This window comes from Phocoena sinus, chromosome 8 (assembly GCF_008692025.1).
Source record: "Phocoena sinus isolate mPhoSin1 chromosome 8, mPhoSin1.pri, whole genome shotgun sequence".
NCBI lineage: Eukaryota > Metazoa > Chordata > Mammalia > Artiodactyla > Phocoenidae > Phocoena > Phocoena sinus.
The window spans coordinates 96,827,481-96,847,578 of NC_045770.1; the positions used below are offsets into that span (position 1 = coordinate 96,827,481).

At 42.8% G+C, this 20,098-nt stretch overlaps 1 protein-coding gene across 4 annotated transcripts in view; it reads left to right on the forward strand.

Annotated features, from left to right (window-relative positions):
- Positions 1 to 20,098, forward strand: part of F2 (coagulation factor II, thrombin) — a 35,864-nt gene that overhangs the window by 13,682 nt on the left and 2,084 nt on the right. For all 4 annotated transcript variants that reach the window (XM_032638724.1, XM_032638725.1, XM_032638726.1 and 1 more), the window contains 6 exons: positions 1,107 to 1,421; positions 1,768 to 1,896; positions 1,991 to 2,117; positions 2,639 to 2,806; positions 3,339 to 3,512; positions 3,799 to 3,980. In XM_032638724.1, the coding sequence (XP_032494615.1) occupies positions 1,107 to 1,421; positions 1,768 to 1,896; positions 1,991 to 2,117; positions 2,639 to 2,806; positions 3,339 to 3,512; positions 3,799 to 3,980 (1,095 nt within the window). The remainder of the gene's footprint in view (positions 1 to 1,106; positions 1,422 to 1,767; positions 1,897 to 1,990; positions 2,118 to 2,638; positions 2,807 to 3,338; positions 3,513 to 3,798; positions 3,981 to 20,098) is intronic.

Genomic DNA, 20,098 nt, shown 5'->3' on the forward strand with positions numbered 1-20,098 from the left:
GTTTTGGTTTTTTGGCTGCGAGGCACGTGGGATCTTAGCTCCCCGACCAGGGATTGAACCCACACCCCCTGTATTGGAAGGGGAGATCTTAACCACTGGACCTCCGGGGAAGTCCCGCATTTATTTCTTATGTGTCTGAGGTTCAGCTGGGGTGGCTCTGCTGATCTCAGCTGCACTCGCTCACGCGTCGGTAGGGTCCAGGTGTAGGCTGGGCTCGGCTGGTGGCCCTATGTCAAACAATGGGTCCAGCTGAGCTTGGCTCCTTGTGTGGGTGGGTCCATGTCTGCTCCGTGTGTACTCATTGTGGGGGGAGGCTGAAAGGCAGCAGCTTCTTCCATGGGGGCGGCAGAAATACCAAGCAGTGAGCAGACACATATCTTTAAGCCTAGGCTCAGAACTGGCAGAGTCAGCTCTGCCCACATGCCATTGGCCAAAGCAAGTCCCATGATCAAGGCCAAGGTCAAGAGGTGGACCTTTACACCTTTGCTTGTAAAATAACAGGGCAGAGGATGTGGATCCAGGTGGATCCAGGTAGGAGTAAAGAATTAGTGCCAGTAACTCAATCTACCAAACATGGGTTGCTCTTCTTTGTCCTTCATGCATCACTGTAGGACCCAATGAGGGATGCTGGGGCCAGTCTTACAGCGAGTTGCCAATCATAGTAACAAAAACAGCTACAGTTTACCAAGCCCCCACCCCTGAACACCTATGATAAATATGTTGCAGGCATGCTGAAACTGACCTACTGCCTGTGTAGACATCCTCAGTGGATCCCAGCTATCTTTCCTACTGTGCCCTTGTGAAAGCACAGAATCCTTAAACTCCAGGCAGTCACTACCAATAGATTACAGATAGCGCAGGAGATGAAACCTGGTTCCTATCTCTGGCTTATGCACCAGACACTTATGCCATATATTTTGTTTAAATCTCTCAATAACCCTGCAAAAACGCATTAGTATTCCCTTTCACAGGCAAGCAGACTGTGGCTCAGAGAGGATAAGTGACTTGAGGTCTATAGGATAAAGGCCGAAAGGCAGGGATTCACATCCCGTCTGGCTCCACGTGTGGTCCCACCCACTCTGCGCCTCTGTTTCCTCACCCACCAGGCCAGGAGCGAGTCACTGTGGAGCCGACCTCAAACTCCAGAGACTTCGCAGTGAATCTGTCACCTCAATCAGAAATGTGCATCCCTGATCGCGGCCAGCAGTACCAGGGGCACCTGGCGGTGACCATACATGGGTCTCCCTGCCTTGCCTGGGCCAGCGAGCGGGCCAAGGCCCTGAGCAAGGACCAGGACTTCAGCCCGGCTGTCCCACTGGTGGAGAACTTCTGCCGCAACCCAGACGGGGATGAGGAGGGCGCGTGGTGCTACGTGGCCGGGGAGCCTGGCGACTTTGAGTACTGCGACCTGGACTATTGCGGTGAGAGGGCAGGGCAGGGGACATGAGACAGAGGACACAGCCTGGAGGGAACAACAAGAACAGTGCCTCCCCTGATCTAAGGCTTTACCACCTGATATAAGGCTTACCACTCACCAGTGAGTGCATTCATGACACCTGACGTTAACCAGGTGGGCGTAATACTAGCTCCACCTTACAGCTGAGGAAACTGAGGCCCTCGAGGTTTGGTGTCCTAGTAACGCAGGTGCGCATGCGCTCTTAATCTCTACACCAGGCGACCTCCGCGGCTGCCTGGGGGCTTGGGGGGGTCAGAGGGTGGGTGAGGAATGGCCTGGCCCAGCCTTAGCTGGTGTCTGGGTCCCTGCAGAGGAGCCGGTGGATGAGGAGGTGGGATATGGGCTGGGCGAGGAACCGGATGCGGCCATAGAGGGACGCACCGCTGCGGACAAATTTCAGCCCTTCTTCAACGAGAGGACCTTCGGCGCCGGGGAGGCAGGTCAGGCGGCGGCCGGAGGGGCGCGGGGCCGCGGCATGGGGGCGGGGGCGGGTGTTGCAGCGCTCGGCCCCTCACGGTCCCGCTGGCTCGGCAGACTGTGGCCTGCGGCCTCTGTTCGAGAATAAGTTGGTGCAGGACAAAACGGAACAGGAGCTGTTCGATTCCTACATCGAGGGGCGCATCGTGGAGGGCCGGGATGCGGAGATTGGCCTGGCGCCCTGGTGCGTGCTCCCTGCCCCCACCGACCCCTTGCGCGCCTGCATCCCGCGCCCTGGGAGACTCCTCCGCCCTCACAGGTCTAGGCTCCACAGACAACCTAGCCCAGCACCAACATCTCATCGAACCCTCACAGCCACCTTTTGAGATTGGGTTTACTATTTCTCCAAAGCAGATGGTGAAGCTGTGGGTTGGAGCGCTTAAGTGACTCGCCTAAATGGTGCTGCTGGTGAATGGGTTACAGAGCAGGACTAGATTCCTGTTCTTCTGACCCCAGGGCTGTGCTAAGCTGTGCCAACTCTGGCCTGGAAGAAGCTTGATGAGGGGAGGGGGGGTGCAAAAAGCAGGTGGCAGCCCCGCGGTGTCACATATATGCCCTGGTCCCCAAGGACGGGAAGGTCAAGCTGGGGTCCGGGCCCAGTAGGGAGCTCTGTCCAGTTAGTTCTTAAACCTGGGACTTGGCGCTTGTAGGGCTGGTGGAGGGGCAGCCCTCCCACCTCCTAATGCTTCCCACTTCTTCTCCCAGGCAGGTGATGCTTTTCCGGAAGAGCCCCCAGGAGCTGCTGTGCGGGGCCAGCCTCATCAGTGACCGCTGGATCCTCACCGCTGCCCACTGTCTTCTGTACCCGCCTTGGGACAAGAACTTCACTGAGAATGACCTTCTGGTGCGCATTGGCAAGCACTCCCGCACCAGGTACAGAAGTGGGGGCCCATGCGTGTCTGGCAGGGGTCCGTGTCCTCCCGAGTGACTGTGAGGGGCTCTGGTGACTCTGGGCCACGAGGGATATGTCTGTACATCTTCCACAGTAGAAAACCCTGTAGGCTCTGCTGTAAAGTCTATATGGCCACGTCCTGACTGAAACTTGGACCTGGGGATAGAGAAACTAAGCCTTTGCAGAGAGCAGAATCCTGGCCTGCCCTTAGCACCCTTCCAGGCACCAGGACATAGCCCAGGTGTGACCTCTGAGTAGAGGCTGTTTGGATCAGGGCCTACAGGCTGCGTCCCTCCCCCTACCTGCCTGGGCTGTTTGATCCCAAAGCTCTGGGCAACTTCAGGCCAGGAAGAAGCTGCCAGGACAGGAGCCGGCCCTCTCCTCCTCACTGGTGGCCTGTTGGTTACGCTGACTCCCAGACCCTGAGGGCAGGCAGTTTTCTTCCTCGGGGAACCAGCTGCCCCTCATTGGGTGGCCTACAGCTTCTCCTTTTCTCTGCTGGGGTCTGCACAGCTATGAGCGAAAGATTGAAAAGATCTCCATGCTGGAAAAGATCCACATCCACCCCAGGTACAACTGGAGGGAGAACCTGGACCGGGACATCGCCTTGCTGAAGCTCAAGAAGCCCATCAGCTTCACCGAATACATCCACCCCGTGTGCCTGCCCGACAAGGAGACAGCAACCAAGTGGGGTGGCCAGAAGGGCAGCCGGGGGGTGGCTGGGGGGGAGCCGAGGGGGTTGGCCACGGGGCAGGTGGCTGGGGCGCGGCCAGGGGGCTGGTAGCTGAGGGCCTGGGCTGGGTTCTGGTCCTGACTCTGACAGCCTGTTGCCTTGCCGAAGTTCCTTCCCGTTTCCGGGCCTCAGTGTCTTCCTGCACAGGTGTTTTAGATTCAGGTCTCTAAGGGATGGTGTTGGGGCCAGGAGGTTTCTAGACTGGTCTGTTCTCACTCAGTCCTTCTCCTTTCCCCAAAGGTTGCTCCGGGCTGGATACAAAGGGCGAGTGACGGGCTGGGGCAACCTGAGGGAGACGTGGACAGCCAATATTGCTGAGGTGCAGCCCAGCGTGCTGCAGGTGGTGAACCTGCCCATCGTGGAGCAGCTGGTCTGCAAGGCCTCCACCCGGATCCGCATCACCGACAACATGTTCTGTGCTGGTAAAGTCCCCTGGGCCTGGCTGGGCAGGCGGGAACAGCAGGGCCTTGGGTTGGGAGGACTGAGACACGTGAGTAGCACAGGCCTGGGTTCAAGTCCTGGCTCTATTCTATTAGGCTGTGTGAGGGTTGAGCAAGATAGTGTATTTAAGGCGTTAGGCGTGGTGCTAGTCACTGGTCAAGTTGTCAGTATATGTGAGCCAGACACCAACCAGAGGCCACGGGTGGAGGAAAAGCCATTCATTCATTCAGTCGTTCAGCAAATATTTACTGAGTGCTTACTGTGGTGCAGGCAGTATTCCAGGGTGTCCGAAAAGGACCCTAACAGATAGGGTCTCCTGTGTCTTCAGAGAGCTTCCTTCCTAGAAGGAGAGTGTGTCAGTAAGCAGATCTAGAATAGCAATCCTGATAGAAGAAAAATTAAGCTGAGTAAGGGAATGAGAGGTGGGGATGGGACGATTGAGACAGAGTGGTTGGAGGAGGCCTCTCTGAGAAGTGATGTTTAAGCAGAGACTAGAAGACATGAAAGAGTGAGCCAGTCTAGAGGAAGTGCACTCCAGACTTGTGGAGACAGCAGGTACAAAGGCCCTGAGGTGGGAGCATGCTTGGCGTGTCTTAGGAGCAGCAGGGAGGCCTGTGTGGCTGGAGGGCAGTAAACACAGGAAGGGCAGCATTGGAAGAGGGGAGAGAGGTGGGCAGTCAGGGGATGGGTGCTTCCTTCAGGGCCTTGAAGGACTTTGGCTTTATTGAGATAGGACATTATTGGAGACTTTGGGGCAGGTGAGTAAACGATCTAACTTAATTTTTAAATTTTTAAAAATTAAAAAAATTTTAGGTGATTTCAGACTCACAGGAAAGTTGCAAAAATAATACAAAGAATTCCTTTATACTGTCATCCAGATTCTGCCACCTCCTTTGTGAGTGTGTGTGTTCTGTGTGTGTGTATTTATACACACACATATACACATTATTTGAGACTAAATTGTACATGTTACCTTTTTTACCCGTACACTTAAGTATTTCCAAAAAAAACAGGGTTGTTCTCTGCCATAACCACAGTACATTTATTAAATCAAGAAATTAATAATGAAAAAAGAAATTAATAATGATATAATACCTTTGTCTAATTTTTAGACTTCATTTAAATGTTTTCCAGTTGTCCTACTTACTGATGTCTTTTTTAGCAAAAGAAAAACAAAAACGTTTTTCCCATCCAGGATCCAGTCCAGGATCACACATTGTACTCAGTTGTCAGTCTTTGTCTTTCATGATTTAGACATATTTGACATGTATAGGCCAGTTATTCTGTAGATTGGCCTCAGTTTGGCTTTCTCTAAGGTTTCCTAATGATCAGATTCAAGCTAAGTGATGTTGTGTCCTTTTCAGGCATATGACGTCTCTGTCCCATAACTGGTGAGATTAACTCTGACCTCTTGGTTAAGGTGGTGTCTGCATCTGCCATGTTTCTCACTGTAAAGTTCTGTTTTCCTTTTAAAGACTAACATCCTGTGGGGAGAAAGTTGAATACTGTCTGTCCTGTTTCTCATCAAATTGTTCTCCTGACTCTGGTAGCTGCCAAATGGTGATCTTTTAATTCTGTCATTCCTTCTACATTTATTAGTGATCGTCTTATTGTAAGGAAGAATTTTCTTTCACTCTGTCACTGTGGACTCATGGGTCCTTTCTTTATGCCCAAATTATCCCAGGTTTGGCCAGTGGGAGTAAAAAAAAAAACAAACAACCTGGCTTCTGTGACTTTTGGAGATGTCCTGTCAATCTCTGAGTACTTTCAAGATGTTCTAGGTTCATCCTACTTGCCTTCTAGTGGAGAATGGTATTTAGAAACCAAGATCTGGGTGCCAGTTGTGCACATTATTACTGGGGTGTCATTGCTCCTAGGCCCTCTTAGCAGACAGAATTAGAACATACATGTATTATGCACATGCCTAAATCTATATCTATGTTCTTTCTATCTATTTATCTATCTAAAACCATGAGATGACACTGAAACCTCCCATTGCAATGCAATAGGATTTTTTAAAACATATTTATTGGAGTATAATTGCTTTACAATGGTGTGTTAGTTTCTGCTTTATAACAAAGTGAATCAGCTATACATATACATATATCCCCATATCTCCTCCCTCTTGCGTCTCCCTCCCACCCTCCCTATCCCACCCCTCTAGGTGGTCACAAAGCACTGAGCTGATCTCCCTGTGCTATGTGGCTGCTTCCCACTAGCTATCTATTTTGGTAGTGTATATAAGTCCATGCCACTCTCTCACTTCGTCCCAGCTTACCCTTCCCCCTCCCCACATCCTCAAGTCCATTCTCTACATCTGTGTCATTATTCCTGTCCTGCCTCTAGGTTCTTCATAACCATTTTTTTCCCCTTTAGATTCCATATATATGTGTTAGCATACGGTATTTGTTTTTCTCTTTCTGACTTACTTCACTCTGTATGACAGACTCTAGGTCCATCCACCTCACTACAAATAACTCAATTTCATTTCTTTTTAAGGCTGAGTAATATTCCATTGTATATATATGTGCCACATCTTCTTTATCCATTCATCTGTCGATGGACACTTAGGTTGCTTCCATGTCCTGGCTGTTGTAAATAGAGCTGCAATGAACATTGTGGTACATGACTCTTTTTTTTTTTTTGCGGTATGCGGGCCTCTCACTGTTGTGACCTCTCCCGTTGCAGAGCGCAGGCTCCGGATGCGCAGGCTCAGTGGCCATGGCTCACAGGCCCAGCCGCTCCGTGGCATGTGGGATCTTCCCGGACCAGGGCACGAACCTGTGTCCCCAGCATCAGCAGGCGGACTCTCAACCACTGCGCCACCAGGGAAGCCCCCCATGACTCTTTTTGAATTATGGTTTTCATATGCCCAGTACTGGTATCGCTGGGTCATATGGTAGTCCTATTTTTAGTTTTCTAAGGAACTTCCATACTGTTCTCCACAGTGGCTGTACCAATTTACATTCCCACCAACAGTGCAAGAGGGTTCCCTTTTCTCCACACCCTCTCCAGCATTTATCATTTGTAGATTTTTTGATGGTGGCCATTCTGACTGGTGTGAGATGATACCTCATTGTATTTTTGCTTTGCATTTCCCTAATGATTAGTGATGTTGAGCATTCTTTCACGTGTTTGTCGGCCATCTGTATATCTTCTTTGGAGAAATGTCTATTTAGGTCTTCTGCCCATTTTTGGATGGGGTTGTTTGTTATTTTGATATCGAGCTGCATGAGCTGCTTGTAAATTTTGGAGATTGGTCCTTTGTCAGTTGCTTCGTTTGCAAATATTTTCTCCCATTCTGAGTGCTGTCTTTTCGTCTTGTTTATGGTTTCCTTTGCTCTGCAAAAGCTTTTCAGTTTCATTAGGTCCCATTTGTTTATTTTTGTTTTTATTTCCATTTCTCTGGGAGGTGGATCAAAAAGGATCTTGCTGTGATTTATGTCATAGAGTGTTCTGCCTATGTCTTCCTCTAAGAGTTTGAGAGTGTCTGGCCTTACATTTAGGTCTTTAATCAATTTTGAGTTTATTTTTGTGTATGGTGTTAGGGAGTGTTCTAATTTCATTCTTTTACATGTAGCTGTCCAGTTTTCCCAGCACCACTTACTGAAGAGGCTGTCTTTTCTCCACTGTATATTCTTTCCTCCTTTATCAAAGATAAGGCGACCATATGTGTGTGGGTTTATCTCTGGGCTTTCTATCCTGTTCCATTGATCTATATTTCTGTTTTTGTGCCAGTATCATACTGTCTTTTTAAAAATTTAATTAATTAATTAATTTTTGGCTGTGTTGGGTCTTCGTTTCTGTGTGAGGGCTTTCTCTAGTTGCGGCGAGTGGGGGCCACTCTTCATCGTGGTGCGCGGGCCTCTCACTGTCGCGGCCTTCTGTTGTTGCAGAGCACAGGCTCCAGACACGCAGACTTAGTAGCTGTAGCGCACGGGCTTAGTTGCTCTGTGGCATGTGGGATCCTCCCAGACCAGGACTTGAACCTGTGTCCCCTGTATTGACAGACAGATTCTCAACCACTGCGCCACCAGGGAAGCCCCATACTGTCTTGATTACTGTTGCTTTGTCTGAAGTCAAGGAGCCTGATTCCTCCAGCTCCGTTTTTCTTTCTCAAGATTGCTTTGGCTATTCGGGGTCTTTTGTGTTTCCATACCAATTGTGAAATTTTTTGTTCTAGTTCTGTGAAAAATGCCATTGGTAGTTTGATAGGGATTGCATTGAATCTGTGGATTGCTTTGGGTAGTATAGTCATTTTCACAATGTTGATTCTTCTAATCCAACAACATGGTATATCTCTCCATCTGTTTGTATCATCTTTAATTTCTTTCATCTGTGCCTTACAGTTTTCTGCATACAGGTCTTTTGTCTCCTTAGGTAGGTTTATTCCTAGGTATTTTATTCTTTTTGTTGCAGTGGTAAATGGGAGTGTTTCCTTAATTTCTCTTTCAGATTTTTCATCATTAGTGTATAGGAATGCAAGAGATTTCTGTGCATTAATTTTGTATCCTACTACTTTACCATATTCACTGATTAGCTCTAGTAGTTTTCTGGTAGAGTCTTTAGGAGTCTCTATGTATAGTATCATGTATCATGTCATCTGCAAACAGTGACAGCTTTACTTCTTCTTTTCCAATTTGGATTCCTTTTATTTCTTTTTCTTCTCTGATTGCTATAGCTAAAACTTCCAAAACTATGTTGAATAATAGTGGTGAGAGTGGGCAACCTTGTCTTGTTCCTGATCTTAGTGGAAATGGTTTCAGTTGTTCACCATTGAGAGTGATGTTGGCTGTGGGTTTGTCATATACGGCCTTTATTATGTTGAGGTAAGCTCCCTCTATGCCTACTTTCTGGAAGGTTTTTATCATAAATGGGTGTTGAATTTTGTCAAAAGCTTTTCCTGCATCTATTGAGATTATCATATGGTTTTTATCCTTCAGTTTGTTAATATGTTGTATCACATTGATTGATTTGCATATATTGAAGAATCCTTGCATTCCTGGAATAAACCCCACTTGATCATGGTGTATGATCCTTTTAATGTGCTGTTAGATTCTGTTTGCTAGTATTTTGTTGAGGATTTTTGCATGTATGTTTATCAGTGATAATGGCTTGTAGTTTTCTTTCTTTGTGACATCTTTGGCTGGTTTTGGTATCAGGGTGATGGTGGCCTCGTAGAATGAGTTGGGGAGTGTTCCTCCCTCTTGCAATGCAATATGATTAATTTTAGCTTCTCCCTTTCCACATTTGTTACAGTCTCTGTTGATAATGAGAAATCTGACTCCTATTATCTGTAATGTATTTACTTATTTGGTTAATACAAGAATACACAGTTTGAGAATCACTCATCCATGACTGTGGAAAATAATTCTACAAGCTAGAGTTTAGCATTTCTTCATGGTTGTTTCTGTTTTTAGCCTGAAGATATATATATATATATATATATATATATATATATATATATATAGTTACAGTACTGTGTCTAAAAGTAACTTGGGTAATTATTATCCCCTTCCCTATGTTATTTATTTAAAATACAGTTAGGCTCATTTGTTTCATGATTGTATTCAATTTTGGGTCCTCCTTCCCATCTTTGTTGTCTTTACTTGTTTATTTTTGGACTATTACCTTGTTTTATTATGCTTTGCTTTATTTATTTACATATTTTTTATTTTATTTAAATATAGTTGATTTACAATATTATATTAGTTTCAGGTGTACAACATAGTGATTTAATGTTTTTATAGATTATACTCCATTTAAAGTTATTACAAAATAATGGCTGTATTTCCTGTTCAATATATCCTTGTGACTTATTTATTTTATACATAGTAGTTTGTATCTCTTAATCCCCTTGCCCCTCCCCGCTTCCCTTTCCCCACTGGTAACTCCTAGTTTGTTCTCTCTATCTGTGAGTCTGTTTCTGTTTTGCTATATTTATTCATTTGTTTTATTTTTTAGATTCCACATATAAGTGATAACACAGTATTTGTTTTTCTCAGTCTGACTTATTTCACTAAGCATAGTACCCTCTAGGTCCATCCATGTTGTTGCAAATGGCAGAATTTCATTCTTTTTTATGGCTGAGTAATATTTATTTTATATATATATATACCACATCTTTTATCCATTCATCTGTTGATAGACACTTAGGTTTGTGCTTTGCGTTATTGTCCTTCCCAGATATTGTTTCTTTTACAAATTGAAGGTTTGTGGTAATCCAGCATCAAGGAATTCTATCAGCGCCATTTTTCCAATAGCATTTGCTCACTTCATATGTCACATTTTAGTAATTCTTACAATGTGTCAAATTTTTGCATTATTATTATGTTTGTTATGGTGAACTGTGATCAGTGATCTTTGATGTTACTATTGTAATTGTTTTGGGGCATCATGAACTGTGCCAAGACAGCAAACTGTGTGTTCTGACTGCTCCACCAACCAGCCATTCCCCCATCTCTCTCTTTCCTGAGGCCTCCCTATTCCCTGAGATACAACAATATTGAAATTAGGCCAATCAATAACCTTACAATGGCCTCTGAGTGTTCAAGTGAAAGGAAGAGTTGCATTCTCTCATTTTAAATAAAAAGCTAGAAGTGATTAAGCTTAGTGAGGAAGGCATGTCTAAAGCCAAGACAGGCCAAAAGCTAGGCCTCTTGTGTCAAACAGTTAGCCACTCTGTAAGTGCAAAGGAAAAGTTCTTGAAGGAAATTTTTGTTTTTAATTTTTCTTCATTAGAGAGTTTAATTTATTTTAAAAAAATTTTTTAAATTGGGCTTCCCTGGTGGTGCAGTGGTTGAGAGTCCGCCTGCCAATGCAGGGGACGCAGGTTCGTGCCCCGGTCCGGGAAGGTCCCACATGCCGCGGAGCGGCTGGGCCCGTGAGCCATGGCTGCTGAGCCTGCGCTTCCGGAGCCTGTGCTCCGCAACGGGAGAGGCCACAACAGTGAGAGGCCCGCGTACCGCAAAAAACAAAAACAAACAAATTAATTAATTAATTAAAAAGTGCTATTCTAGTGAAAACATAAATAAGAAAGCAAAACAGCCTTATTGCTGATATGAAGAAAGTTTTAGTGGTCTGGTTAGAAGATCAAATCAGCCATAACATTCCCTTAAGCCAGAACTTTGAAGCTAGCAGAGATTGATTCATGAGGTTTAGGGAAAGAAGCTGTCTTCATAATATAAAACTACAAGGTAAAGCAGCAAGTTATCCAGAAGATTTAGCTAAGATAACTCATGAAGATGACTCTACTAAACAACTGATTTTCAGTGTAGCCAAACAGCCTTACATTGGAAGGAGATACCATCTAGGGCTTTCATAGTTGGAGAGGAGAAGTCACTGCCTGGCTTCAAAGCTTTAGAGGACAGGCTGGCTCTTTTGTTAGGGGCTGAAACAGCTGGCGACTTAAAAGTTGAAGCCAGTGTTCATTTACGGTTCTGAAAATCCTAGGGCCCTTAAGAATTATGCTAACTCTACTCTCCCTGTGCTCTCTAAATGGAACAACAAAACCTGATGACAGCACATCTGTTTACAACATAGATTACTGAATATTTTAAGCCCACTGTTGAGACCTACTGCTCAGAAAAAAAAGATTCCTTTCGAAATATTCCTTCTCATTGACAATGCACCTGGTTACCCAAGAGCTGTGATGAAGGCATATCACAAGATTAACGTTGTTTTCATGCCTGCAAACACAACATCCATTCTGCAGCCCATGGATTAAGGAGTAATTTTTTCTTTCAAGTCTTATTATCTTAATGAATACATTTCATAAGGCTAAAGCTGCCATAGATAGTGATTCCCCTGATGGATCTGGGCAAAGGAAATTGAAAACCTTCTGGAAAGGATTCACCATTCTAGATGCCATTAAGAACATTTGTGATTTCAATGGAACAGGATAGAAAGCCCAGAGATAAACCCACGCACCTATGGTCAAGTAATCTATGACAAAGGAGGCAAGGATATACAATGGAGAAAAGACAGCCTCTTCAATAAGTGATGCTGGGAAAACTGGACAGCTACATGTAAAAGAATGAAATTAGAACACTCCCTAACACTGTACACAAAAATCAACTCAAAATGGATTAGAGACCTAAATGTAAGACCAGACACTATAAAACTCTTAGAGGAAAACATAGGAAGAACACTCTTTGACATAAATCACAGCAAGATCTTTTTTGATCCACCTCCTAGAGTAATGGAAATAAAAACAAAAATAAACAAATGGGACCTAATGAAACTTCAAAGCTTTTGCAAAGCAAAGGAAACTACATTCAAGATGAAAAGACAACCCTCAGAATGGGAGAAAATATTTGCAAACAAATCAACAGACAAAGGATTAATCTCCAAAATATATAAACAGCTCATGCAGCTCAAATTAAAAAAAGCAAACAACCCAATCCAAAAAATGGGCAGAAGACCTAAATAGACATTTCTCCAAAGAAGACATAGAGATGGCCAAGAAGCACATGAAAAGCTGCTCAGCATCACTAATTATTAGAGAAATAATCAAAACTACAATGAGGTATCACCTCACACCGGTTAGAATGGGCATCGTCAGAAAATCTACAAACAACAACTGCTGGAGAGGGTGTGGAGAAAAGGGAACCCTCTTGCACTGTTGGTGGGAATGTAAATTGATACAGCCACTATGGAGAACAGCGTAGAGTGGAGGTTCCTTAAAAAACTAAAAATAGGGGCTTCCCTGGTGGCGCAGTGGTTGAGAATCTGCCTGCTAATGCAGGGGACACGGGTTCGAGCCCTGGTCTGGGAAGATCCCACATGCCCCGGAGCAACTAGGCCCGTGAGCCACAACTACTGAGCCTGCGCGTCTGGAGCCTGTGCTCCGCAACAAGAGAGGCCGCGATAGTGAGAGGCCCGCGCACCGCGATGAAGAGTGGCCCCCGCTTGCCACAACTAGAGAAAGCCCTCGCACAGAAACGAAGACCCAACACAGCCAAAAATAAAAAAAAAAAAAAAAAAAAAAAAAAAAAAAAAAAAAACTAAAAATAGAATTACCATATGACCCAGCAATCCCATTACTGGGCATATACCCAGAGAAAACCATAATTCAAAAAGACACATGCACCCCAATGTTCATTGCAGCACTGTTTACAGTAGCCAGGTCATGGAAGCAACCTAAATGCCCATCGACAGACGAATGGATAAAGAAGATGTGGTACATATAGACAATGGAATATTACTCAGCCATAAAAAGAAACGAAATTGGGTCCTTTGTAGAGCCATGGATGAATCTAGAGACTGTCATACAGAGTGAAGTAAGTCAGAAAGAGCAAAACAAATATCGTATATTAACGCATATATGTGGAACCTAGAAAAATGGTACAGATGAACCAGTTTGCAGGGCACAAATAGACACACAGATGTGGGGAACAAATGTATGGATACCAAGAGGGGAAATTGGCCGTGGTGGTGGTGGTGGTTGTGTGATGAATTGGGAGATTGGGATTGACGTATATACACTAATATGTATAAAATAGATAATAAGAACCTGTTGTATCAAAAAATAAAATATTAAAAAAAAAACATTTGTGATTTCATGGAAAGAGGTCACAATACCAACATGAACAGGAGTTTAGAAGAAGTTGTTCCAACCCTCATGGATGACTTTGAGGGGTTCAAGACATCAGTGGAGGAAATAACTGCAGATGTGGCGAAAATAGCAAGAGAACTAGAATTAGAAGTGGAGCCTGAAGATGTGACTGAATTGCTGCCATCTTACGATAAAACTTTAATGGTTGAGGAGAAAGTGGTTTCTTGAGATGGACTCTACTGCTGGTAAAAATGCTGTGAAGACTGTTGAAATGACAACAAGGGATTTGGAACATTACATAAACTTAGTTGATAAAGCAGTGGTAGGGTTTGAGAGGATTGACTCCTAGTTTGAAGGAAGTTCTGTGGGTAAAAAGCTATCAAATAGCACTGCATGCTTCAGAGAAATTGTTCTTGAAAGGAAGAGTCCATCAGTGGGGCAAACTTCATTGTTGTCTTATTTTAAGACATCGCCATGGCCACCCCACCTTCAGCACCACCACCCTGTTCAGTCAGCAGCCATCCACGTGGAGGCAAGACCCTCCACCAGCAAAAAGATTACAATTTGCTGGAGGTTCAAATGATGGTCAGCAGTTTTTAGCAACAAAATATTTTTTTTATTAAGGTGTAGTTGATGTACAATAAGTTTTAGGTATACAACATAATGATTCACAGTTTTAGAGGTTATATTCCATTTATAGTTATAAAATATTGACTATATTCCCTGTTTGTACAGTATATCCTTGTAGATTATTTATTTTATACGTAGTAGTTTGTATGCAACAAAATATTTTTATTTTATTTTATTTTTGCGGTACGCGGGCCTCTCATTGTTGTGGCCTCTCCCGTTGTGGAGCACAGGCTCTGGACGCGCAGGCTCAGCAGCCATGGCTCACGGGCCCAGCCACTCCATGGCATGTGGGATCTTCCCAGACCGGGGCACGAACCCGTGTCCCCTGCATCGGCAGGCAGACTCTCAACCACTGCGCCACCAGGGAAGCCCAACAAAATATTTTTAAATTCAAGTATGTGTATATATATTTTTTATTCATTTATTTAGTTATTTTTGGCTGCATTGGGTCTTCGTTGTTTCACTCAGGCTTTCTCTAGTTGTGGTGAGCGGGGGCTACTCTTGGTTGTGGTGTGTGGGCTTCTCATTGCAGTGGCTTCTCTTGTTGTAGAGCATGGGCTCTAGGCGCGCAGGCTTCAGTAGCTGTGGCTCGCGGGCTCTAGAGTGCAGGCTCAGTAGTTGTGGCGCACGGGCTTAGTTGCTCCGCAGCATGTGGGATCTTCCCGGACCAGGGATCGAACCCATGGCCCTTGCATTGGCAGGCAGATTCTTAACCACTGCACTACCAGGGAAGTCCTGTATATATTTTTTGACATAATGCTATTGCACTCTTAATAGACTATAGTATACTGTAGACATAACGTTTATATGCACCAAGAAACCAAAAAATTCATATGACTTGCTTTATTGTGGTGGTCTATAACTGAACCCACAGTATCTCCAAGGTGTGCCTGTATTAACATGGTCCAAAAATCAGATTCTTTATACAGGTACACTCAGAGAATGATATTCCCCTTTTCCTCCTGTCCTGTTCCCACCTCCTTCCTTTCCACCGCATTTCCATCCAGGCCCTGCAGTTAACCAATATCAGTAGTTTGAGGTTTATTCTTCTTCTGTTTCTTTTTGCACAAATGAGCAGACACATTTATATTTTCTTATTTTTCCCTTTTCACAGAGTAGCACAGTATAGATATTCTTTTGTACTTTGCTTTTTTCACCTAATGTATCCTGGAAATTCATTCCATTTTAGTTATAGAGCTTTTCCTTATTAAAAAAAATTTATATTTTTATATGTCTGTGAGTCTGTTTCTGTTTTGTAAATAAGTTCATTTATATCATTTCTTAAGATTCCACGTGTAAGTGATATCATATGATGTTTGTCTTTGTCTGATTTACTTCATTTAGTATGATAAACTCTAGGTCCATCCATGTTGCTACAAATGGCATTATTTCATTCTTTTTTGTGGCTGAGTAATATTCCATTGTGTGTGTGTGTGTGTGTGTGTGTGTGTGTATACATATATATATACACACACACACGCACATCTTATATCATCTTTATCCATTCATAGAAAACAAACTTACCACACAAACTTCCTAGTGGTTACCAAAGGGGAAAGGAGAGGAGAGGGATAAATTAGGAATTTGGGATTAGCATATACAAACAACTATATATAAAATAGATAAATAACAAGGTCCTACTGTATAACACAGGGAACTATATTCAATATCTTGTTATAAACTATAATGGAAAAGAATATGAAAAAAATATATGTATAACTGAATCACTGCTGTACACCAGAAACTAACACAGCATTGTAAATCAACTATATTTCAATAAAAAAGAAAATTTTATAGTCACATTAGGAGGATGTATGATAGTGTCTTCAACCATTTCCTGTGTATGGGTATTTAGATTTCCAATATTTTGTAATTGAACATCTTTTTATATCCTTACTGACGATTTTTATTTCTTTTTTTGTGAATTGTCTGTTCATGTTTTTACGGTCCATTTTTTTGTCCCTCTCCCATCATTTTTTTTTTTTTTTCTTTTTTGCGATACGCGGGCCTCTCACTGTTGTGGCCTCTCCCGTTGCGGAGCACAGGCTCCGGACGTGCAGGCCCTGTGGCCATGGCTCACGGGCCCAGCCGCTCCGCGGCACGTGGGATCTTCCCGGACCGGGGCACGAACCCGTGTCCCCTGCATCGGCAGGCGGACTCTCAACCACTGCACCACCAGGGAAGCCCCATTTTTTAAAAAAAATTAATTAATTAATTTATTTGTTTGTTTTTGTCTGCGTTGGGTCTCCGTTGCTGCGCGCGGGCTTTCCCTAGTTGTGGCGAGTGGGGGCTACTCTTCATTGAAGTGCACAGGCTTCTCACTGTGGTGGCTTCTCTTGTTATGAAGCACGGGCTCTGGGCACGTGGGGCTCAGTACTTGTGGCTTATGGGCTCTAGAGCGCAGGCTCAGTAGTTGTGGCACACGGGCTTAGCTGCTCCATGGCATGTGGGATCTTCCCAGACCAGGGATCAAACCATGTCCCCTGCATTGGCAGGCAGATTCTTAACCACTGTGCCACCAGGGAAGTCCCTCCTATCATTTTTAAAGAGTTCTTCATATGTTAGTGATATTAGGCCTCTATTTGTGATATACTTTGCAAATATTTTCTTCCAGTTTCTTTTTCTTTATCCTTTATTATGTTTTGGCCATCCAATTAAATTTTTTTATGTAGTCAAATTTATTAATATTTCATTTTAGTGCACCTGGATTTTGCGTCAGAGTTAAAAGAACCTTCCTTATACCCAGGTCATAGAGAAATTCACTCATAGTTTCTTCTAGTACTTGGTTTCATTTTCCTACACTCAGATCTCAGAGTCATTTGGAGTTTATTCTTGCATACAATGTAAGGTATGGATTTAATTTATCTTTTTCTAAATGGCTAATAAGCTGTCTCTGTACCATTTATTTAAAACTCTGTCTTTGGGGACTTCCCTGGTGGTGCAGTGGTTAAGAATCCACCTGCCAGTGCAGGGGACACGGGTTCGAGCCCTGGTCTGGGAAGATCCCACATGCCGCAGAGCAACTAAGCCCGTGCGCCACAACTACTGAGCCTGTGCTCTAGAGCCCGCGAGCCACAACTACTGAGCCCGCAAGCCACAGCTGCTGAAGCCTGTGCGCCAAGAGCCCATGCTCGCAACAAGAGGAGCCACCGCAATGAGAAGCCTGCACACTGCAACAAAGAGTAACCCCCGCTTGCCGCAACTAGAGAAAGCCCACACGCAGCAGCGAAGACCCAATGCAGCCAAAAATAAATAAATAAATTTAAAAAAATACTAAAGAAAAAAAAAATCTGTCTTTGCCCCAGTAATCTGAGATGTCGCCTTTATCACATACTAGGTTTCTGTGTGTGCCTAAGTCTGTTTCTGGACATTCTGTTTGGTTCTTCTGGTCTGTTGTCTGTTCTGTTAAAATGTTGTCTTGTTTTCATTATAGAGGCTTTAGAGTATGTTTTAATATCTGGTAGAGCTTATCTTCTCCTGTAGTTTTTCTTTTCCAGTGTTTTCCTGGCAACTCTTGCATGTTTGTTTTTCCACATGAATTTTAGTATCAACTCATCTAGCTCTATAAAAAACTTGGTATTTTTATTGGGATTACATTAAAGTTATAAATTAAATTAGGGAGAACTGACTTCTTTTTGATGTTGAGCCATTCTATCCAAGGACAAGAAATGTCTTTCAATTTGTTCAAGTCTATATTGTATCTTGTGCTACAGTGTCTTCTCTTATGTTTTTTTTTCCTCCTTGGCACCTTATTTTATATATTTGTGTTTTCTTCCTTATTTTTCCTGAGTAAATTAGCTAGTGATTGGAAACAAAATACCTAAGAATTTGACTTATTAATTAGGCTTATTATTTTTCTATTTTGTACCTCATTAATTTCTGCTTTGATCTTAATTTTTTTCCCTTATACTTCCTTTTGGTTCACTTTGCTGTCCTTTTTCTAAAAGCTTTTTGAGCTGCCAATTTGGTTAATTTATTTTTTATTTTATTTTTAAAAGTATTTATTTGGTTGTGTGGGGTCTTAGTTGCGGCTCGCCGGCTCCTTAGTTGTGACACACTGTCTCCTTAGTTGTGGCATGTGAAGTCTTAGTTGTGGCATGCATGTGGGATCTAGTTCCCTGCCTAGGGATGGAACCCAGGCCCCTGGCATTGGGAGCTCGGAGTCTTAACTGCTGCACCACCAGGGAAGTCCCTGGTTAATTTATCTTTGATCTTCAGTTTTTACCGAGTAGGGCTATGAATGGAAAACACCATTCATGGAAAACACTGTTTGTTTGAATTATTGAATTATGTTTGAATTATTTTTTTTTAGAAACTCTCTAATTTCAGTGTGTATTCCCCTTTCACTCAAGAGTTAATAGGTGGTTTTAAAATTTCCAGATGGGAGGGCCCTTTAGCATTTTGATTTTCAGTTTTGCTGCATTATAATCCAGGAATACAGTTTGTAATATTTCTACTTTATGGAACTGATTTTTCTGAGAACCGTTTGATCAGTTTCTGTGAATGTACATGTGTGCTTGAGGTGTGTAGATGTGTTCTCCTTTATCCACGTGTAAAGTTCAATATATATATATATATATATATATATATATATATGTCCATAAATGTACCTTATCAGTTATTTAGGTCATTTATATCCTTGTTTATTTTCAGTTCACTTGATATGTCTTGTACTGAGTTTGGTGTGTTGAATTCTATTAATGTATTTCTGTCTATCTCCTTGCATCATTTATAATCTTTACTTTATAAAGGCAGTTGCTGTGTTATTTGATGCAGATATTTATAACTGTTAATTATTCATTGTGAACTGTGGCTTTTAGCAGTAAAAGTGTCCTTCTTTACTTTCAACTTGAGCTTCACTATCCCTGCTCTCTTTGTTTCCATTCTCCTGTTATACTTTTGTCCATCCCTTTAACTTTAGCCTCTATGAATCACTTTGTTTTGTCTCATATATAGCATCGTTGAGTCTTGCTTTGTGAGTCAAATTAAAAATCTTTTTGTTTTTTAAAAAGTGAGTTAAGCCCATTCATATTTATTGATATGATTAATAGAATTAGTATCTCATATGATTTTGTTATTTTTATGTATATTATGTTTCATTTACTGTGTTTTTTCCCTGTGTGATCTTTTCTTTACTTTTCAAATAATTTCATATATTTAGAAGGTTTGCATTTTTGTTCTACTCATTATCTTTGGTCTTACACCTTTTTGAAATGCCCTTAGTTTCTTATATTCTTTTAATTGTTACAATCAGTGAGTTTACTTTCCTCTTTCTCTTCTCCTCTCATACTTTTAGTTGTATTATTTCTACTTGTCAGACAGTTAATAAGTCCTTTTGCCGAAGCATTCATCTCCTGGTTGGATGAAGCTTGTCCACTAGTCGATTTTTCAAGAAGGGTTATGGGCATAGAACTTCCTGAGTTTCTATGTGTTTATAACTGGTTTTCTGTAGCCTTGACACCTGAAGCTCAGCATGATTGAATATAAAATCCATGGTTCACATTTTCCTTCCTTGAATTTTTTGAAAATATAGCTTTATCATTGCTTGCTTTGTATGTTATTTTTGAAATCTGATGCCGGTGTAATTGTTTTGCTCTTATAAGGGAGTTGAGTTGTTTTGCTTCCAAGCGTTGAAGGTTTTTTCTTCATCTTTGAAGTCTCAGTTTTTTTAGGACACGTCTCAGAGTTCAGTGTTTCAGATCAGCTTTGCCAGGTTCCCAGTGGATCCTTTCAATATGCACATCCAATCTTTTATTTCTGTGAAGTTTTCTTGGACTATATTATACATATTAACTCTGTTCCATTGCTTTCTTTTTCTTATTGAGGGACTCATTTCTTTAGTGTGAGTTCCATTTCGACCACTTTCTGCTTTTAATTACTTCCCATTGTTCTGTCCATTTATTATTTTTATTT